Below are 23,306 nucleotides of genomic sequence, written 5' to 3' on the forward strand. Positions count from 1 at the left end.
GATTGAGGAGCATGTGAGAAAGTAAAAAAGTTCAAGTTTGAGGGATGATAGCACTTCCTTCCATTCAGCTCACTCACCCTCTGACTGTTTCCAGTAAGTGATCCCCACTGGGCTGATACTGTAGGACTGAGAGGCCAGGTTTTTGAAGTGGACAACCACTCTATCACCAGCTTGGGCAACAATTACCGGGCCTTGGATACCTGCAAGCAGAAGAAAAGGGTGTTTAAAAAAAAAAACTTCTAATATAATGTATGAGCCCCTTAATTTAAAACAAATCTATTAAATATAATATTTTGTTGAAAGCCCAGGTAAACATTATATTTGTCCACAGCATCAGTCTTCAGGTCATTCACACAAACATAATAAGTGTTCCTGGACAATCATTAATACAAAATGTGTAACCACACACAACTTTATGTACCAGTGAGAAAATCGACAGTCAGAAGAAAAGACCTACCTGTCCAAGCTGGTCTTGGCCTGGGAACAGTGTATGTGGAGTCTGAATATTCCCTGTAAACTGCCTTGATGTACTTTTGAGGAACACCTTTGGATCTCAATCTAAAAATGGAATAAATACAACAACAAAAAAAAAATGACAAAAAATAAATCAAGGGCAAATGAAAAGAAAACTGCCAAGAAACGCTTAAAATACCTTATTCAAAATGTTAACCCATTTGAAAATCATTGGACATTTATCTAAAATTAGTTCAAACTATTATAAAGAAAAGACACAAAAACAAACTAATTAACTAGCTCTCTACGTAACTAACTAACCAGAAACATGACATCGAAGCCTGTAGAACACAAATCCAATTGTAGTAAACCATAGTTTTGTTGAGGTCATATTTTTCCATCGGATTTGACAAAACTGGCTACTTCTAATCCCTGAAAATTTAACAAGGAAACAGTCACCTTTGTTCGGGCGCTGGGTCAGCATCGTCCAGGTAGATATAGTCCCAACCGATTTCTACAGCTGCTATGAAATACTCTCTGACAGCAGCGGTGGGCTGCTGCGCTTCTCCAACGGAGGAGCAGATGAGCGGCAGCAGAAGAACAAGCGTGGCACCTGTCAGCTCCATTGTGTCCCCGGTCAAACGCTGCCCCGAATGTGGTGCTTCTCCTGAGGTTTTAAATATTTTAAAGGAGGGGCGGAGAGCGGTCAAGTATATGGGTGGTTGAAGCACGTGGGGAGCGCGCGGGGGAGGTCTGCTATGATAACATCAGATTAGACTTTATTGTCCTGGGAGAGAGGTTTGTCTTGGAAACACCGCCCTCCGCTGTAATGCCCTCAGTAAATACAACCAAGTAAATACCTATCATGAAAAGTTTGTCCGCCACTAAACTTTTATAAATAGGCTATTAATAAACAATTTATTCATACAACTTTTAGCTTGCCAGGTCAATTGTCCAGCATGAACCTGGGTGGAACATCTGGACCAAAGTTAATTTATTAATAACTTGACTACTTATTTGAAGGTATCTAGTGATGGATTGCAAACATTTATAACAGAATTATTACCAAACAGAAAAGGGAAACAAAAGTCAATAAAGTCGTGCTTTTGTAAATGGTTTGTCAGGACAGAAAAATCTTCCCCCTAATGCACTGTTAATGCTGTAAATATAGTAACACACATCACACTGAGCAAACAAATTGGTTTAATAAAAAAGGTAATACAACTTTATGGAAGATCCAATTAACTACGTGGTCCAAAAACAAACATACACACTCAAAAAACACAACATTTCAGAGCTCTTGACTCAACACTTTTTCCAAATGTGGGTATTTGAGAGAAGCACGTTTCTATTTACAGGCTTTACTTTCCCCTTGTGGCAAATAAGATGTACTGCATAACTTCAAAGCTGCATTTTACATTTACGTTTTAAAAACTAATAGGGCAGTGTACAACAGAAATCTTCAGTAAGTCTTGTTTGTCATAGACATGTAAACAAATTCACTTCTGATAGAATACATTAACCACAAGTGTACTACTGATTTAAAGTCCATAAAAACAGCATCAAAAGCAAACGAAAGACTGTATATAGTATTTAAAAGGATGTCACAATACAGAGATGTTAACAAAAAATGTGGGTGTACAAGAAAGCTTCATAGTTATTCAGATTAGGGGGTTGGTGCTTCATCGTTTATGATTTATTACAAGAACATAAATTCCAGTACAACTGTTGTTTTCTTTAGTTTTCTTAATAAAATTAGTCTGCAAAATAGTTCTTCATATCTTTGTGCCTCTTCTTCATTGATTTTTGCATAAAAATAATTCTATTTTAGCATGGTAAACTAATCCGAGCTGGTGCGACTTTAGACATATAAACTCTAATTTGAAACACACTGAGTTACTATCATAGGTACACGTTGTTATTTATTTCTTCACTGCACACCGACTTCCATGTGGACATCAAAATATTATATTTTGGCATTTGTCCACAAGTACTATCGTTAATTGAACAATAATATAAGAATGCCATAACTTTCCAAGTGAGCATGAAGTGATAATTATTAACTGTATTTATTTTATTTAGGTTAGACATAGTTTTATCAACCCAAACTTTGAGTAAGAATATAAAAAACCTCATAACAAAGGACATCTGTTGGACTTATTGCTGATCATAGTTTCAGTGAGTTGACCTCTATGATCTGCTGTAGGATGCTGTCCACATCCGTGGTCTCTAGACTGATGCCGGTCAGGTCCAGTTGGGGCAGGAGGGCTGTGAGAAGCGACACCACGTTGTTACGGATGTCACGCAGATTCTCCTGTGCTGATCTAATTGGACAACAGCTTCATTATAAAAAACTAGACAACCATAACAGCCTGGAAAGTCAAACTCAATCACAAATAAAGTGAAGGAAAACCAAAGTTTGGACTGATATTCATTTCATATGTAACACATACAATGATAGTTAATACACTGTGAAACTTGATTTACTGCTATCTGCTACCAAATTCATTTAATTGTACATTTTGTTTTTTGTACAGTGTACATGAATTCAAACAATAAAAATGTAGGTGTCAAACAGCATGAGCCCAATACAAAAATGCAGTTCAGCAAAAAGGGTCAAAAAGTTAATTTCTTTAAATACAGCAAATGGTGTCTGTATATGTGACTACATGTGCATGTCTGTCTAAAGCACTTACCTGCTGTCCTCACGGGCCTCGCTGTCGGTCATCCTGCTCTGACTTTCGGTCTTCTCTCTCCTGGGTGTGTTCTGCTCCGGCTGGTCCTTTATCGGCTCATAAGCAGCTCTCTCATCCTGGACCACCAGCCCCAGAGGTCCCGCAGCCCGAGTGGTTGAAGGAGAGCACTGACACACAGCAGAAGATGTAGAAATTTGCTTTTCGATCTTAATTTAAGATTTGTAAATCTGAGCAGATTTAGATAGCTTGAAGTAAAGCATGTTATGTTGCCTCCCAGTTCTTTTTAATTTAGTATATTTTATATTTTAACAAAACAATCCAGTCATTAACCGATTTTGGAAAGTAGAAAATACATGTTTTCCATCTAGGTCAAGCAAATTTTACAGAAATAACTGCTGCAGAAATATCAATTTAACATGTTTGCTGACCTCGGCTACGTTCGTCTGGCAGCCGACCTCTCTGCTCGCTGTGGATAGTGACAACCCTTGTGTAGGCTTTTCATTGCCGCTACCTGCAATAGTCATCGTGCCTTGGGTTGTTTTTGTGATTTCCAGACCTAGAAAGCTCCGTAGCCTCTGAACCTCTTTCTCTAACCCAGCCAGCCTCTGCACTTTACCTTCCCGGTCAACCCCATCTGCAGGCAGTGACCTGCTCCGTTGTCCCTCTGTTCGACTCAGTGGGGAAACCATTACAGTCTGGGTGGAGGGGAGCATGTGGGTCCAGGTGTGGCTGGTGGGGGTTTGCTGCAGCGTGTCTGACTTTTTTTCTGAGGACAATGTCTTGAATGTATATATTTGTTTCCCAAGATGCAAATCTTCTGCCATATTTCCTGAGTCAGGCTGTCGCGCTCCCCAAAGCTTCTTTTTCACGCAGTAAAATAATGATTTGGACTTCCTTTTGTGGCTAAAGAAAACAAAGATTAGTCAGTTAATAACTTAAATGTCCATATTGGTGTTTTTGCATTTCTTTAGCTCATAAACTACAAACTCTCTATTTGTGTTATTTACAACCATTTCCTAAAGCATGTTTTTAGCGTGATTTCCCACCTTGCAGGCAAATTAGCATTCCATTCAAATGTTTGTTATTCAATTCATGATATTATCCCATGGTAAAACAGCTGAAACCAGAGACGCTGTTACTCAGACGTGTGTTCGTGACATTTTCTTTTTAAAAACAAAAACTAGTCGTAGGTCGTGTCTCAATTTGGAACTGGTGATCCCCCTACCCCCCCCCCCTTTTTTTTTTTTTTTTTTACAAGAAAATACATTCAAATTTGTTGTGTAATTACTCTCTCTCGAAACAGTGGCTTTGTCCCAAATAATATTATGAAATAAAAATAAAATTACCACCTTGCAGTTGTATGCCTCCGCCAACCAGTAAAGTTACCATTTACATACACGTCTGTCAGGAGTCATATAATACTGCGTAAGTATTGAGTTAGGCCAATAAAGCAGAATCTGGCACAACAAAAAGTAGCCATGACGGTAGACAACGCTTTAAATATGGATGTTTATATGGAAGTTTTCATTAAGGTGCCAAGGAGTTTGACCTTTTTAAGTGGAGAGTCTGAATTGACATACAGTTTGCAATATACTGTACCTTAAAGCGTTTGTGTACTCGTCTTCTTTCTCCATCGTCCCCATATTTGTGTCTTTTGTCTTATTGCTCTCTTCATCTTCAATCCACTGGTCGTTTGTCTCATTTTCCACAAGCGTCAATCCTCGTGTGATTTCATTCTTGTCTTTAATGACTGTGTCTCTTCCTGCACGTTTCTCTACTGTGTGTGTGACATCTGTGACAGACCGTTTCTTTGCATCGCCATTTGCGTGTGTGTCAGCGTGATCATCTGTGAAGTGATCTGTGTTTGTCTCCTCATGTTCCTCTGTATGGCACTGGCTTACTGTGGTTGTATGTTCAGGTGTGTGTGTGGACTGGGAGGTGGGCTGGATCGGCTCTGATGAACTCCGTGCCAGGATTTGATGCTTAGGCACTTGTCCCTGGAAATCACACACCTGCAACACACACAACCAAAGACTCAAATGAAATATGTCCAAATGTGATAGAGGTAAAACTGTCAGTGACACAAAAAAAGACACTTCACATACCTGTAGTGATTTTTCTCGTTTTCTGCTTTTGGGCTCTCTGCAAGAACAAAAAAAATGCAAAAGATCAAATGGAGACGTGTAACTTCTATAAAGATATTTTTCTGTAGCTTGCTCTAAAAATGTCATCTCTGTGGTGATTCTAACACAACAAGAATGCCTGTTTATTTTTTAGCAATATCAAAGTATTAAAACTCTTTTGCATTTATGAGCAACACATCATCATATTTTAAAGTACTGACATTTTAGTCCAACTTAACTGTCAGGCAGAATATAGCAAAACTAAACCTTTCTCTGATTGTAAGATACACACAGTCACGTGGAAAACCACCGGAAATAAGAGCATGAAACTGACAGATGGAAACCACAAAACCTGCATACACACTTACACACTCTCACGCATGCACGCACACACACACACACACACACCTACAAAAAGAAAGCAGCATGAAACGTCCGTCCATTTACAAATCCTCACAAACCCTGTCAAACTTTGAGAGCTCTACAGAAATGGGAATTTACAGTTTCTTGTTGTTTTTCTGGTAGCTGGGTGTTAACAGCTCCTCGCTGCCTTCTGCTTCCTCTGGTGAAGAGCAGCTTCTGAAAAGACAAAGATACATGACATGGAAACTCAACTAAAAGAGAAGGGTACAACAAGGGATTCATACAGGGGACAACGTGGCTCATGTTTGATGTGTTAACCTCTGAACCACAGTGTGCCCCAAAATTTGAAGGACTACAGATACAAATTTAATAAGGAACGGTCCACATTGGTGCAGCAGAGATCGAGATATCCTGACCCTTTAATACCCGGTGTGAATCAAGATAAAAAAAAAAAAAAAGCTCTTGCATTTCGTTAGTAGTATCGTTCTTTAAACCCTTACTGCCTTCTAAATGCCAGTCTCCACTGTGCTCTCACTTTATAAAACAAACACTAACATTTATAAGTCTTAAGATTTGTAAGATAACCCTGATAACATCTGCCTTGAAGTTAGTTTGCAGTTCATTAGCTTGCAACATGGTTATCTAGAATACAGGCAAGGAAATGAGGAAAGGACTGAGCTTAATAGGGCTACTAGTTGTAAAGCTTGGGTATCTGTTTACTCCGGGAAATAACTAGTCTGAACTCTATCTGTACTCTCTCTATCCCAAGGAGTCAGTGCACAGCAGCAGAGATATTCCTGATTTTAAAGGACATATGAATTTATGGATATAATTAGCCAGCCCATAAAATGTCCACTAATAATAAATTATTCCCAATTAAACCTGCGTAACACTGCTACCGTGATACCTCTGATCCTGATGGCAACAATGTAAACAGTCCTCCCAGACTGTATTTGTTGTTAAAAAAAATAATGTAATAAAAATCACAAAACATTATGAAAAATCCCCACCTGTATCTTGGATTGGGGTTCTGGTTGCAGGTCCAGCTTTCAGGAGTGACTTTGTATTGGCTTGTAGGGACGCTTCGCCACTTCAGACATTCTTCACACTGCAACCACATCGGACCCCTGTAAATAGAACCACATGAGATCTGTCTGTAAGCAGAAGTTGGCATTGAAGGGGAAGTTCAATGACCAGAGATAATCATAGTTAGAACTATTTTGAAATGATTATTATTATATTATTAGTGAGTTTAGATTTGTGCACATAAATTTACAGCACCTGCTAAAGAGCCATACACAAAATAAAACTATTTTCAGTTTAACCCCTGTATAGTTTCTATTTTAGTCCACCATATAAATTATGCTCTGCATTAGTTATAAACGTTTTTGCAGTTCCCTGCCTCAGCATATTAACTCCGGAGGCCGCGTCTCACTTCTCTAGTTTCAAGTTCTGTGAAAAAAAAAAAATTCTATTTTCACTATCCGGTGATTTGATGAGTTCCTGCACGAAAGGGTTTATCAATTGACCTGCATCCTTCTGGCTTGTTAATGTCAAAAGGCTCAAAGAATGCAGACAAGTTACTTTCAATTTCCACCTGGCACACATTTTGAGCCGTGTGGACCACACGAACCAAAATCTTCTTTCAGTGGCACCGCACACGTATTATACTAATTATTAATCATTTAAAGCAACATTATGGGACTATTCTACCTTAGAGTAACAGCTTCAAAATAATTTTTGTTAAAATGTACGGCTCCTCCTTCTGTTCTTGACTTTAACATGGACTAAATGGATACAATCTCCTGTGAAAAGTGCTAATGCCTTACTCTCAGTATGGACATCATGTTAGAGGCGAAGAAATGAAAGAGGGTGTTGATGGAGGAAGGCTAAGGAGAGAAAAAGTGAGAGGACCCGAGAAAGAGGCCGAACGAGTATAAATCTCAAACTGGCTTTTAGTCATTGGTGAGACTGTTGCAAAGTAAAAAGTTGCATGACAGACATCAAGCTGGCCTTCATGGTGTTGGACTATTGAGTAATATTAGCTGTATTACATTGTCTTTTGTTGTTGCACTTGCTAGGTGTTCAGCTGTGCCAGTTAAATTGTCGACTCATTTGTCCGTTAGTGTCCCATGTATTATGACTGAAGTGTGCAACACGATTGCTGGATTGTATTGAAATTATGATCTTGTGCGATTATGATTTGTAATCGACTTGTAACAGAGGCCGCTGCTCCACAAAAGTTGCATAGCTTTAAATTCTGATAATATAATAGTAATACAATTAATTTAAATCTAAGTGCCTTACACATAAAATGAGGACACTTTGAATAAGGAAAATAAGCAAAAAAAATTATGTAAAGTTAAAAAAAAAACTTTGCAACAAATACAAGTCAGATTATAAACTGAATTGGGTTCAGCATTGTGGATTGAGGGAGGGAGAGTGATCCAGAGCACAGCTGCAGCACTGAAAGCTCTGTCTCACAGAATACAGGCGGGTGTGAGGGTGAGAAAGTGTCCATAGTCTGACAGCAGAGTGCAACGGGAGGTTTAGAGTTATGAAGACACTGCAGGAGGAGAGGGAATTTTCATAACTTGCACTACAACTGTAAGAAAAACAGTTGACACTCACTCATTAGCGTCGCCATCATGGACTTCGTTTTCATCTTTGTCTAAGGCCTGAAACTCTCGCTCTCTGGCCTTCTTCTCCGTCACCTCTTTCCAGTAGTCGTTGAGCTTTAGGCCCAAAGCACCAAGGGTGAGTCTTTGAAGTAGAAAAACAGCAGAAACAACTGTACAACTGCACAAACACAAGTATGTTAGGTAAATAGTTAATCACAGTCACTGAAGAAAACGAGCTTATGTTGTCAAAATGACTGTGATTAATGCTGTAAAACACACCGAGCGTCATATTTGCATAAATTATATGCAAAAAAACAAGAGCTGTATTTAAGTCACTAGTGCTGTGTTTGCTCATAACAGTATAAGCAGGCTACAATATAAGCAGCATGTTCTGCCTTTATGTGTTGTAGCTTAAGCAGCTAGTTAACTACACTCATATTAGCAGCAACATCTTGTGTGTTTTGCTGTACCTGTATTCTTTTGTGTACTCAAAGTCTTGCTTGTTATGAGCAGGTTTGAGAAAGTTGCACTCGATGATGCCGATGACCCCGAGTCCTGCTCGTTGACCTGAGGCCTGGAGGAAATTTTGAGATTTTAGTAGAGGCACTTACCCAGAGTAAAACACTCTGCCTGTCATGTATGGCCATATACAGTATAATCCCTTACCTTTAGCTGGCAGCCCACTTTCTCGTACGCTTTAATGAGTCGATTCTTGTGGTACATCATGATGCCGTAATGGTCCTTGTTTTTTGGGTTTAGGCCAAAGGTCACCTTTACTTTCTCTTTCTGATGGACACCAGTTAAGGCACAGCACTGGACATTGGCAGTTTTCAGAATAATTTATAACAGGTCATGTAAATATTCAGCAAGCTCAAGATGCAGTATCACTGGACAGAAGCAAAAGCCAAACTGAATCTTTTATGGTTAATATTAATTAAAGGAATATTAATGCCAATACATTATTGTTGAAACTGCAATTTTAAGTATAAGGAAACGGTTTTCTAGACAAAATTCAACGGTGTAGCAATGTTTATAATATAAATGATTATGTATAATACGAGGTCGATATAAGAGCTTATATAACTTTCAGTAGCTGTGTCAAAACAATGCAATTTTTTACAAAACATTTCTTTCAATTAACAACATAATCCCAAATTGGCAAAAATTCCATTTAACTCAGGATGTATTGAAACAAAAATATTCAGCCAGACATTTAACATCAGCTTTTGGTACTTGACAGTTTTTCTCTGGTAAAAAAAAAAAGTACAGATAGTAATCCTTAACAATGAATAATTGGCGAATGTTTAATCTGTGACATTATTCACCTCCCCGAATACAGAAATTTGTTAGCATTATCTTGACTGTTCAAACTATTAACTGTAGAAATAATCCTGAATTTTTATATAGCCTTTATATGGCTTCAAGTCTATTTTGGTGGATTTGGTCAGCATTAAAAGTTTTGAAAATATACTGTGGAACAAATTTTGCATTTTCATAGCCACTTTCTTTGTTTGAAATACTGTGTTACAAAATACATTGTGCATTTGAATCGTGGAGAAAAGGTTTGTATAATAATCCAATTTACAATAAGAATTTTCAGTCTGGTGCTGAGCAACATGAGTGGTTATGCTAAACCAAAACACTGTTGTGGTACTAAAACAAAGTCCCAGCTCCAAAGTTCTCCATTTTCAGGTCTTCAGGGGGCACGAGATAATAAAAAAATATGTAGGTAAAATGATGATGCATTCTAAATATATATGAAAAAGACATGAATGGGAAATAGGATGTTTGTTTTAATTTCCCTTTTCAAACATCTTTTGGTAGTTTTGCACTGCCTGATTCATCTCCAAAGGCTACGAGCTTCCTACTTCCTATTTGCATCTGAATATAGGCATTTAACAGCGCGTGTGAGGATACACTGAAGTGAGGTTTGTACACGTCGTGCTCAATGTGCGTCAGCCTCTTTGACACCAGCTTGACCAGAATCTTCTTGCCCCTCAGTATAATCTGTGTCCTGGGCTTCAGGTACAAGATACTGAGGTAGGCCTGAGACAAACAGACAAGGAGAGAATGTAAAAAAGGGGGCATTTTAAATTTAAAGCACCTGCTGCTGACTTACTTTTCAGTCTGACACCACCAATTGGCACTCTTTAGTAACCTATTAACCTCTATAATTGCGCTTTAAAACTCTTGAAAAACATGATCTGCAAACTACTGTAGATCTAAATGTGAATCTTTTTTTCTAACCGTTAAAACAGAGTTGGGATTTAAAAAAACAAAACTCACAATTTCAACATGGCTTTAAAATGAAACTGGGGCAGTGTTACTACTAAACCACAAGTGTGCCAGCAGTAATGAAGACAAAGTTTGCGCTTGAAACTGGATCACATACTTACACTCAAAACTATCCTCCACACACTCACACTTACACTCACAGCACTTGGAAGACACACTTAAACCACAACCACTGCACCTCTGAACCCTGAGTTTTTCTCTAATGCTCATCTTAAAACCCATAAGCCTAAAATCCTCCTCAACGAGTCTAAATTATAAACAAACTATAAAAGTCAGTTTATAAACTGTGAAACTATAATTAGGGCATTGTGGTCGAAGGCCTCCGCCAATCAGTCAAATTGCATTTCACATCCCAGACTCATTTGATATTTGTGATTCTGATACACAAACTTGTAGACATGACAGTAGACAATTATTCAAACATGGCAGTTGGTGTAAAGAAGCTGCAAATATAAAAACGTGGATGCTTCAAACATATCCGCTACCCAACAGCACAAGAGATCTAAACAATCAGCACAGTTTCAAGATGGACACTCAAGATTAGTGTCACCAATTCAGTATCTAATTAAATGTGTAATATGGTCACAGTCTCCCCCTCTGTTCCTGAGATATGAATATGAATATTGACCAGAACATTATGGTTTTTTTTAATTTCATTTTTGCATGCAAGTGAGCGTTTGTGCCAAATTTAAATAAACTCCCTTAAGGCGTTCCTGAGATATTGTGTTCACAAGAATAAGCTGGACAACACAAACACATAATGCCTGTGGCCTCAGTCTTATTTTCATAAATTCTATAATTAAAAGTACTTCGACGGTTGTATGTGTTTGAGATGTTATTTTTTACTGACTCACTCTGAGACTGTAATGCATTTCTGGGATGTTCTGCTCAGCTCTGAAGGATCCACTGTTCCTCAGACCCTTCTTCAGCTCCTCAATCTGAATCTCGGGCAAACGAAGATCACTTGTATCGGTCTCAAAGTCGATCTCCGACTTACCATCTTTGGCTCTTCAGGACAACACAAAAAAGAAGCAGTTGTTAGAACAGCTCATGACACATTTTGTTTCACATGCCTTGGATGTTTAGGGAGAAACAAATCTGGCAGATAATCCAGTTTTATGTGAAGTAAATGTCTTTGTAATGAGTTTATTGGTCTTCAGTTTGAAACATAAAATTAGGTTTGCACCTGGCACTGTGTCAAATTAGCATGATTTGAATGCCTTTAGGTAATTTTAATAAGTGCAGTTCATAGTGACTAACAGTTCTGAGCATTTTACAACAATCTGAATGTAGATCACAAATTTTATGTTGAGAAGTCCACACAAAAAGGAGATTTGCTGTTTATTTGACGATGAATGTTTTGCTTTTGGTTTTCAATGGGTGTTGCTTTGCATGGATTTGCCTGATGCCATGCATAAACAAATAGCATATGTTCATACCTATTTGCCTTTCCCTTTGTGCCTGTGCTCATCAATCTCATTCGACCTACGCTCAACACATCTACTTACACACTCTAACCAAGTTTAGCGCAAACAGCTAAAGGAATAATTTGTCATTTTGGGAAATGTGCTTATTTGCTGGAAAATAACGGGACTGACATCATTCTTTTGTGTGTGTTACACATAAAGTTACAGCCAGGAGACATAGCTTTGTTAAAAGACTGAAAGCTAGATTGTCTTTGTTCAAAAGTATCTTTAAAGCTTACTAGTTAAGATGTTTTATCTCATGGGTGATCATTTCTACAATATGGGTTGCAAAAAACAACAAAGATTGAACATGTTAATTTAGTTAGCCTAAGAGATACTGGTAAACAGATTTTGTTGCAGGCAAACTGTTTAACCTGTTTTCAGTCTTTAAGCTGAGCTAAAACAAAACATCTCGTGACTATGGTTCACACTTTAAGGTCAGATATGAGAGTGGTTTTAAGTATCATCTAAATCTCTACAGGAAACTGTTTAGTATATAGGAAAGTGTATTTTTAACCAAATTTGAGATCCCTACCATGCAACTGGTGAAAGGAAAATGTTTTAACATTTAATACATTCGTCTTTCAACCAAATTCAGTATGAGCAAATGTGATTCTGACCTGCGGATGTTCCAGATTAATATCTTGGTGCCTTTTTTGGAGGCAATGGAGTCGAAGTGTGCATGTATCTGCTCCTGGGAGTTGATGATGGAGTGCTGGAGGATGGCTGCCAGGCTGGCCTCTGAATCCTCAGTCACAACCAGCGACTGTAACACTGAATTAAGGTCCGTTTGAGGCAGTATGCATGATGACAAACATATTCTCCGCCATTAGTAAAGAAATTATCTTCCATTATAGAATACTCCTTTATGGCAGCCTTCCATCTGGTCTGCCTATTTAAATACCAGTCAGTGACATTCAAAAGATTTGCTGCGTATCCTCATGATTATGTTGTTAATGGTAACTAGCAATCACACTAAGAAATCATGAGGACATACTGATGCAGTGTATCTAAAGGTTTTAATATTCTCTTCTTTTCTCTGCTAATGGCCCATTCGTATGTGAAGGATATTGGTTTGTTGGCTGAAGGGGACGATGGGGACGATGACAGCCTGGGCTTTGATATTTTTCAGGTAGGTCTGAGACAGCATGCCCACTGTCTGACAGCCGCCATTCTTGGTGAAGATGAGAGTGTCGCGGCCCAGACGCATGGAGCCGGACTTGAAGCCGTTCCCGTACACACCAATGGCCTGCTGACTGTCCTTACCCGAGCCCTTTTCTGTAAAACCAAAGCTGGACACAAAGGTGAAGGGGACAGTGAGCATATAAGGATGTGTGTTTGTGTGTCTATTTCACAAACAATTTAGGATTATTTTCACTGGAGAATGAATTGTTATTAATCAGCAGTCATTTGAATTATCAAATGTCAGAACAGTGATAAAGATTTTCTAGAATTTGTGAATTTCAAAAATTAGATGAATCGGATGGATACTTAAAGGGAGAGAGTGTGTGTCGTTGGGTTGAATGAGGTAAGGAACACAGTGTGTTTCTGATGCTACATGCTTTGAATTGAAAACTTCACGTGTCTCACCTGAGCATCTTGTGCAGTTTGTTGGGGGTCATGCCGCTTCCATTATCAGTGAAAGTTAGACAGAGCTGATCGGCCTCATTAACAACGTCTATCCAGACCTGTTTAGCGGACACACCAGGATCTGATGCATTGTCTAGAACAAGATGGACAGAAAATTAGAGGTGAGAAAAGAGAGATGCTACATGACTTCTGCAAAAATGTACGATGCTAATTTCTACAGGCATACTTATATTCAGAATAGCAATTTATATGAGGAGAAATCAAAAAAGTGTGTAGACTGTTCCTCCAGCATGTGAATGGAGCACAGCATGGAGCAGAGGGAAGATATAACCTTCATGAGTAAATATTCCAAGTTACGTTCCATGATTAACATCACCCGTGTTACACGTTTTTATGACCACTGGTACGTAACCATTTGTGATTTCAACATGGACTAACAGTAAAACTTGAGCAGAGAGGGCACATCAAATTTTGTTTGCGATTTTTGTAGAACACAGGGACAGTAAACCGAATCCTATGTATGGGAGGGCGAAGGGTAACAATCATCATGTTGCGGGTGAGAAACCTGTGAGTACGCCACAGCAGAACTCAGTGTTGACCTTGGGGAACAAATTCACAGTGCACAACCCCGCATGTACAGTCACAAAATATTACAAACATCTGATAAACACCATAGCTACAGCTCAAAAACAATAGTGTTGATATTGTGTATACAGTATTTCTTTCCATTTAGTCCAGAAGCTGCTACGGCATAGTATGTGTTAGTTTTAGCAGACTTCGCTAACAGATACCATGCATTAGTTGTATCTTATTGAGGATCTTACAACCTGATCAATAATTAAAACTACAGAGTAAGAATTTGCATCTTATCGAGTCATTATTCTGAATAGCAGAGACATTTACTCCCATTATAAGCATTCGTTTCTGAAGTTGCAAGTTCAAACTCCCAACTGCACTCTGTGATCTGATCGTTGAGTCATGTGAGCACAGACACCAGTTTTGTGATGTACACTGGTGCGTCTACATTTCGACGACACATTCCCCTGGCTATTCCTGCAAGACACCATTGCAGCCAACAGACAGTCGGCACGACTGAACCAATGAGAGATCACAGAGTGGAGGGAAGACAACACTGGCAGGTCACACAGACGATCGATCGAATGATTCGTATGCAGCACTAAAGTCTAAAATTGTTTGACCAAAAATGCTTCTCTTTTATACGACAGAGTTATAAGGACTATACTGTTAAAAGTGTATTAGAGAATACAAGGATTTACATGACAATATAAACAACAATAATCTAACTTGTCACAACGTAATGATCACCCCAGCCCTACGAACACACAATTTTAAGCATGTAAGTGTTAAACCGTTGCGGGTGTGAAAGAGGAAGTCCATTCGGTCCAGCGCTCGGTGTGCGGCAGTGGAAGAGCGCATGAAATGAAACCATGAAAAGTTGTACCAACAAACAGCGTGCAGGTGCACAGGAATAGCCTATGCAAAGTTTGAGAGTAATTCTTCATTTTGTTGCCTACCTATTAATTCTGACACAGCGCTGAAAGGCCAGGTGTGACTTGTAGAGTTGCTGTTCAGGAAGGAAGGACTCATCTGGAAAAGAAATTTGATCAAAGTTAGTGAGCGTTCATTTTTGCCCCTGCAGCAAAAATCTTTATGGAACTTAATATGGCAAAAAAAAACAACAAATCTTCTATATAAAATACGTACAGAACTCAGGCGGATCCCATGCTCGCTTAACCTCGCCATGACTCGCAGCTGGATATATTGCCTCTTGTGTTGTCTTCTCTCTTCCACGCAAGTACGTAATTCACAGCAACGCATGTGGGCGCGTCCTGTGGGCCGCTGGCAGAGGAAGTCAGCTGAGATCAACTGCGAGCTCAGTCAGAGCGATGGGAAAGCTGTTTTTCAACTGTTTACATTTTTATGTGAGGATGCAGGCTATCAAATTGAAGTTTCTCTTTGACTCTGCTTCTTAGTTATGCACATGTTTCCAAGTCTTGTGGAAGTGGTGATGTACACACATCGTCGATAATCATTTTGATATTTTGCCATTCTGCATACACGTTTACGTTTGACGCTTCGAATATGTTTTGACAATAATGTCTGTGCGCTTTTAAAAATGAGCCATTTAGAATAAATAATTTTACTTCTGTGCTGCAGTATTGCTATTTTGACATAAGTAAAATATCTGAATACTCCACTCATCTTCAGAAACATCTGGTGAATACTGAACATGTCTGAATCATTTACTGCAAAGCTGGACAGCGGGTGTCGCACAGGAACATTTGGACAATCAGATGTCGGCAAATATAAAGTGGATCCAGTTCCAAAGTTTTGTCTAAATTAATTCGCAGCTGTTCAGGGCTTATTTAGCCACAGTTTGAGTGAAAAACACACCTTTGGTATTGAGTCAACGTTTCAGGAGGAAGTCTTGTAACGCTGCGACGCAGCGACGCAGTAGCTGCTGCGAATGCATACCTCCCCCTCCGATGAACACGTCACACGTCGACAAAACTTGTCATGTTGATGGCTTTTAAATAGGAAACACAGATACACCTTCTCTAGAGAGGCAAACTGAAAATGGAGACAATGCCCCCCCCCCCCCCCCCCCCCAAAAAAAATAAATAAATAAAAAAAAAAATTCTTAAAGCAGTTAAACTAGTTGTTGAGCCGGTTGATTTTGATGTTTCTAAATGTCCTCCAATTTGTTTACTGCAGCTGACTCCATTTGCCTATTTGATGGCTCCACTTGCCATTGGGAGTTCTGCCCCCGAATACTTCTTAAATATAACTTTTTTTTAGGCCAAATATGGGGTTTAGACAAGTACACATGGGCTGATCACACATTATATCCTGCATATTGTATTGCATACATGTTATATTTTAATACAAAAATGGCATATTAAAGTATCAAATCCCATTTTATGAAACAATCTTCACTGTTTTTGATACAGGTTGTATCATGAGAAAGATAATTTCATAGCTTGGTAGTGGCACTGGTTGTGGGTTTTCAAAAACGGTCTATTTAAAAAAAAAAAAAATCAACACTAAACAGCAGCTACTGTGACCACAAGCTGCAATCACAACTGGTACATATTAAAACAGTCAAGTCAATGATGTTATTTCGGCAGGTTTATTTTTCAAAAATTTGCTCACATTAGACACCATAAACCCTAAATTAAATACATTTCGATGCTTATTAAATGAAACTTTTCATTTGTAAGAAATAATGTGTTATATCATCTTTCAAATGTTTCTCAGTATCCTGTCAGTTAATAGTTTTGCCATTGGGGCAAATAAAAAATTATGCTAATCGCTGTCACAGATGACATTTGTGACAATGAATCAACACTTCCTGAGCCCATTTTTACTGTTTATTTACAGTAGGTTAAAGGGATGTATGCTGAGCAGCCTGCTTACCCAGAATGAGATTTGAAGTATGTATACAGTTATTAGGGGCTTTTCTTTTTTCTTTTTTTTTACACTGTGCTGTTAAACGAGAAATAGTGATCGGAAACAATTCGCTCCTGGAAGTACAAGACTACGCTAATTAGAGATAAAATCAGAGCTAAAGAAATGCCGAAAAGTATTAGTTATTTTTTTTTCTTTTCTTTTCTCCTTTTAATGCAATCAATCAATCCTTTGTTGCATAAAAGAGTCCCCATCGTTGGTCTCCACTGTTGGAACGTTCCAGTTTTTCTTTCCATCCATTCACTATTGCAAAGTAGTCCTCTTTAGAGAATTCCTGAGGGAGACAGGGACAGGTATGATGGGCAGTCTTCCAAACAATCAGGGAGGAATTTGTTACAAACAAAACCTATTTTGACACAATTTCTCCCCGTGCATGCTAACCTCAATAAATTCAGCTTTGATGGCCTCTGTTCTCTGTAGTTCTGTCTGGATCACCTGGGTGAACTGTGCAGTTCGGTCTTCTGCTCGAACATTGCATAAACCAGCCTCCTGAATTAACTACAGGATGAGAGACAGAAAAGAGATAAAGCAAAGTGGGAACAGCACCCCCACCTGATGGACATGAGTAATACATCAGAAACGAATGAAAGACTTTACTTTTTAGGAGTTATAAAATAATCACATTGTTTCACTGCGTTTGGCCACTACAAAGAGTTGAATTATTATTATATCTGTCTGGAGTGCAAGGCAATGCCTCATGAATATCTTTAAGCCAGATGGTAAATTATTTATGGAAGACTTCTAAACATCACTTACTGGTTTGGTGCTGTGGTAAAACAGATTCAGCAAAAAGTATGAAACTTTACTAGCAGAAAACCTTTATTACTGAAAGACATTGTGTGAATCTTGGTTTATTTTGTAAACACAGGATTAAAGGACTACACTTGTGTTTTTAAGTCTTGATGCTGTCATATTCACCTGGTTTAAAATTTCTGATGAGAATATATCGGTCGACAAGGATCTGTAGTATGTTAATATTAGAAGTCAGCAGAGGCCCCACGATACGATATTATCGCAACACTTAGGTCACAATATGATAATATGATGACATGTTGAGTGTTGCGATAACATATTTTTTGACGTGTTGCAACTTATTACATTTTTTTTAACTGCAGATTCTGTCCCCAAAGGAAATTTTGTCAACATCTGTTTATCCATCAGTACATATTATTATGGGTTGTCAAACAGAGAGACTGACCAACACTATCCTAAAAATCTGTCGTTAATGTTGCATGCAAATGATGAATTCATTGATGGATCACTTAGTTTATGATTAGGATGATAAGTGAACAGTGGTCACACACAGTATGAATAAAGAGGACTAAAGTCTCTCAACCTCCCTCTAAGGTCAGTGTTGTCCTCTCATGAACTATTACATAATAAGACTCCACTGTATGTTACCTTGCCATACTGTGAGGGCGTATAGAGCCTGTAGCCTCTCTGTTTGACGTAGGCCTCGAATGCTGGTGTCCAGGGTTTCTCTCCGCAGCAGTAGTCGCTGATAAGCAATTGGCCGCCCGGCTTTAACCAAGACTGGACACAAAGAAACAAATCAAAGATAAGTTATACAGGTTATACTGGATAAAGTGACATACTAGAAATACAAAAATAATCTGGATCCGACATAAATGCTGCTTATATTTATGTTTGTGTATTTTTCTTCTTGCAAATTTAAATAAATAACAAAGAAGTGAAATATTTAGAGTTAATTTTATGGTCTTAAGTATGAGCGACTGCTCACATGGAAGCGTTTGAAGAGGGCCTGTTTGTCATCTATGTGCAGGATTGTGTCTCTGCTGTAGATCACATCGAATGAACCTTCTGGAAACGTCCTCTTGGTGGCATCGGCCACCTCAAACTGCACCTGAGGTAGAGCAAATGACATTCATTGAATCATTAGCTGAGCTGTTTGAACCAACAAGATAAGGAAGCACATAAAGCATATGTACTGATGGCAGCTCCTCAGTGATTGCTCTCTCCATGGCAATGTCCACCATGTTCTCTGACAGATCCAGACCAAGCACCTCCACTCCAAAGGTCTGAAAAGTAACATAATTATCATCATCGTTGTTGTTCTTGCAATAATTATAATCATTATAAAATCCCTGTATCATCACTATTATATGACCTCATTTATGCCAGATGTTGGGCCTCTTACCTTTGCCATGTAGAAGTCTCCTCCACCAATACCACAACCAATATCCAGAACCTTCTGTCTGGGCTTTAGGTTCAGCAGGTCCACAAACTCCTGTTAACACAAAAAGTTTTTGTTTGATCAAAGTCCTGACATAGAGTGACTTAAACAACTATTCAGACCCCTTTCCTTTTAGCACACTTTACTGTTTTCATCAGTATGACATCGTGAATATGTATTTGATGTCAAAAATGTATTTCTTTTTTTTTTTACAAACAAAATACAAATATTAATCTAATTGTGGCGCAAGAGGAATCATCAAGGGATCTGAGCGGAACTGAGTAAATGTATTTTATGCTGTTGTAAACATGATCAACTTCAGCCAGTCATTTACTCGCTGAACTTTTCACTTCATAAACCACACCACTTTGTTCAGTAGTCTTTTTGTGTCCTTTCCAGGTCACACTTACAGATTTCTTACAGCTAATTTATCTTGTGTTTCCCAGACTTTATTCCTACCTTTGTAGTGCTGGGTCCGCCTGTGCTGACGTAACCGGCCCCAAACATCTTCTCGTAGCGGAGGATGCCATGCCTGGTGTACTGCTGGTTGTCCAGGAACTGCTGGAAGGTGTTGAATCCATTCTGGGTGTTGGAGGAGCGGGGAACCTTCTCCAGCAGCCAGCAGATTTGATTTGGATTGTTTTTCATCTGGAACAGGAGGAGGACAGGGAGGTGACAGAGAGGATGGAGAGAGGAGGGCAGGTGGGGAGAGTCAGATTGAGATGGGGAAACACACTCAGAGGTCTTTATGCTTTAAATCTTATTAAACATTTGGTAAGACTTAAGTGACTCTACCTCAACATAGGTTTGAACTCTCTTTTTCAAAACTATGTCAAAACCAAACTTTTGGCTGCCCTCTGGCCCCTCCATTTGTACTGATGATACCATGTCGTTGTATTGTGTCTCAGTGCGGTAGCAGGTGGGGTTGAAGTCCCTCTTGCTGTCACCTTGGTAAAAAATTTACAAATGAAAACAAATTCTTCTCCTTCAGTTAAGTCACATTCAGCTATTATACATTGTTAATAGTGAATTTAATGAGAGACAGATGAGGACGTTTGATTATTAGTTCAGTACCTGACCGGTGGTTGCAGGACTCTCTGAAAAAAAGGAAGCCGCCAGGCCGCAGCCAGCTAAGCATTTTCTCCATAAAGGACTGCAGCTCCACATCACCCAGGTACATCAGCAGCCAGTTGGAGAAGATGAAGTCAATGCTGAGGAGAAAATGATATGGTTACATCAAAATATAACAGGGGGGATAAGAACGTCTGCACCAACTTTCATTCAAATCCATCCAATATTTGTCGTAGTATTTCACTAAAAACTGCAAATATTCGCTTCATCAGGTTTGCAACAGAAAAATTAAGATAATCAACAAAACCAGCTTCTTCCCCTGGGTTTTCATGGACGTCAGATTTCCTATCCATGCAGTAGTTTTTGAGATATTTCAGTCTGAATCAAACTAATGTACTAACCAACTTGCAGACCGGCACATTCCTCGAGCCACACTGACTCTCACAAAAAAACCAAAAAACTAACAAAATGTCAGTTAGCTACAGATGTCTTAACACACCTGTTTGGGGGGACTTCCAGCTTTGTGACATCAGCTTGGAGGAAGGTAGCGTTGCTATGGTGACCATTGTTCTGCCTGTTCTTCTCCACAAAGCTTTCCATGAAGTCCACAGCCATCACATGGGCCGCCTTGGTCAGCAAGTGGCTGGTGCAACGACTGTAGAGACACATTCCAGTGTTATATCTCCATTGCTACATTCATAAAGTGCTCAGTCAAAAAGCTGCAACTATTAAATGCAGATAGATTAAACCTTTAAGCCTTTTTACATTATAACACTCCTTTTGCTGAGATTTTTTCTGTATCTCTATCAAAGCTCAAAAGATGACTATCTTTAATTTTTGTAAAGAAACAAGGATTGTTTTTTTTTTTTTTTTTTTTTTTTTTTTTTTTTACCAGAACACAGACTGCATGCGAAATGAATCAGAATTCCTCTCCAGTCTGTGTTTTGCATCCAAATCAAATCAAGACCTTGAAAAGCCTGCTCAGTCTAATGCAACTCACCCAATCCCTGCTCCCAGCTCCAGCACTTTGCATCCAGCCAGACTAGGCAGCATGGAGAGGATCTCTGGCAGTTCCTGCTTCATCAGCTCCCTGGCTTGAGAATCCAGCATCATCTCCTCCACTGTGGTGGCATTGGAGTGCTCCTTCCAAAATGCTGTCATATTGCTCCGAACTGTTGAGGTCGGCAAAACAATTTGAGTGTGAAGCCTTATAATGATATCAGTCTAGTATTCTTCTTTAAAGTAACAGAAGGAAGACGACCAAGAAGAGAAACTTTCATACTGCTTAGTCCAACAAAAAAAGGAACAAGACAATGTAGTGATAAGATAATAGTAATGCATAGAAATAACAGCACTGTGTGCTTCCAATTATTTATTTAAGATTGTGGACAGAGAACAAATAAACAGATACTGCTGAACGGCAAATACATTCTCATCTAAAATCTAAAATCATACTAAAATTAGATGAAGTTCAGTGTACAACACTGGGATCACAAATTATTAATTTAGATTGAATGAACTACTCATAATTGTGTCAACAGCAGGAAATACAGGAATATTTTCTCATGGTATTTCTCCCCGAATATGTGACAAAGTTCAAAGATAGCTGTCTGTGAATCATTACATCATTTTGGACCTAAAACTCATCAAACTTAAATCCCTACAGAGACCATGTCTGGCACACAGTTTAACCATTAGTCAAACCTGGTTAAGGAATCTAAAACAATACCCTGCTTTGGAAATTCTACAGCTACAATGCTGTAAAGATTTTCCCAATTAGTTTTCATCTTGTTCTCTGTCACAGTTTGGGAAGTTTTGGATACTGGTTTTCAATATGGCATGCAGTGTTTTCTATTTCCACATGTTTTAACATTACTTTAAAAGAGGAATTAGGCATAAAATTTAAAACTCTTCATGACAAATACTCCAAATCTTTTGACTTAAGGTTTTTCTCCACTTTGCAGTAGGAAGCCATTGATATGTGAAGCATACTTGAAGATAATACAACAAACGTCAGGAACAAAATAACCAAATGCTGGTTGGAATTTAAAAAAAAAAAAAAAAAAAAATGGTGTGTGCTATGGTATTTACATTAAAAGGAACCGTTAAAAAAAGTTGTTGTATCATTCAAAGAATAAACATAAAACAAAGTTTTCTAGAAGTTCCTCTGTTGCTTAACATCCAGTGTAAGGGACTCTGTTCACAGCCCACTACCTGATAACAAAGAACAAGGATAACTGCAGGGTAATACTGAAGCTGACAAAGCTACAGGGATCATCTCAGTCAGTCACATCACTGACACATTCCAGCCCAGTGTTCACAGAAAGAGTACTTCCACCAGCTGAACGAACAATTACAACAAACCAACAGTGGCAGCTCAAACAAAGTCAAAATTTTGGTACTATCCTTCACATCAGGCTTAAAAAACACTTTTCAAGAAAACCTCACGATCAAAGGATCCATTTGTACTGAGCTCATACCGTTTTCCATGGTGGTCTTTGGTTGATAACTGCAGAAATTAATCTACAATGCAAATTCAGTCCGACAATTAATTGTCTCAGTTATAAGAGGGATACTATAAAAAAAACAAAAACCTGGCAGTGACAGTGTGCAGGTCGCTCCTCGTGTGGGGGCTCTTTAAATCACACGCCACGTGTAGGAGGTGGTCGCCAGGGAGGAAACTGGCCATTAGGATGCGCCCAATATGCGGGCAGGGGGGGAGGGGATGACATGAATAATCATATAGGGACAAGAGTCTGCAGGCCATGAGAGGGATTTCCCCTGACAGTCTGCAACAAACTCAAGACTTCCCTAAAAGACGACAAAGCGCTATCAGCCACAGATATTTAGTGGGTCAGTAAAGTACACACAGTGTTTTTTTGCACGGTGGTTGGTTCACGTGGTGTGTTATCCTGAACCAGTTCCCAGGTTCATTTTGGCTCAGT

The 23,306-nt window shown here is 38.9% G+C and overlaps 2 protein-coding genes across 2 annotated transcripts; both read right to left on the reverse strand.

The window, feature by feature from the left end:
- Positions 1–1,639: 1,639 nt before the first annotated feature.
- LOC138211479 (MORC family CW-type zinc finger protein 3) lies at positions 1,640–15,436 on the reverse strand. The gene is made up of 17 exons (XM_069171412.1): positions 15,333–15,436; positions 15,143–15,215; positions 13,608–13,740; positions 13,089–13,309; positions 12,638–12,785; positions 11,406–11,559; positions 10,174–10,302; positions 8,923–9,042; positions 8,727–8,830; positions 8,267–8,398; positions 6,646–6,762; positions 5,774–5,851; positions 5,255–5,291; positions 4,749–5,161; positions 3,578–4,052; positions 3,150–3,316; positions 1,640–2,777 (listed from the first exon to the last, which is right to left on the reverse strand). The coding sequence occupies exons 1-17, from the start codon at positions 15,369–15,371 to the stop codon at positions 2,621–2,623; spliced, it is 2,697 nt and encodes an 898-aa protein (XP_069027513.1). The 5' UTR covers positions 15,372–15,436; the 3' UTR covers positions 1,640–2,620.
- A 1,320-nt stretch (positions 15,437–16,756) lies between these two features.
- Positions 16,757–22,950, reverse strand: pmt (phosphoethanolamine methyltransferase). The gene is made up of 12 exons (XM_069171130.1): positions 22,842–22,950; positions 21,362–21,533; positions 20,861–21,016; positions 20,365–20,501; positions 20,086–20,237; positions 19,750–19,938; positions 19,255–19,344; positions 19,046–19,135; positions 18,838–18,960; positions 18,498–18,629; positions 17,478–17,594; positions 16,757–17,370 (listed from the first exon to the last, which is right to left on the reverse strand). Exons 1-12 carry the CDS (start codon positions 22,849–22,851, stop codon positions 17,260–17,262), a joined length of 1,479 nt encoding a protein of 492 aa, XP_069027231.1. The 5' UTR covers positions 22,852–22,950; the 3' UTR covers positions 16,757–17,259.
- Positions 22,951–23,306: the final 356 nt, after the last annotated feature.

Source organism: Embiotoca jacksoni, unplaced genomic scaffold, assembly GCF_022577435.1.
Source record: "Embiotoca jacksoni isolate LCO1_2020_lvr unplaced genomic scaffold, fEmbJac1.0.p SCAF_5, whole genome shotgun sequence".
Taxonomy (NCBI): Eukaryota; Metazoa; Chordata; class Actinopteri; family Embiotocidae; genus Embiotoca; species Embiotoca jacksoni.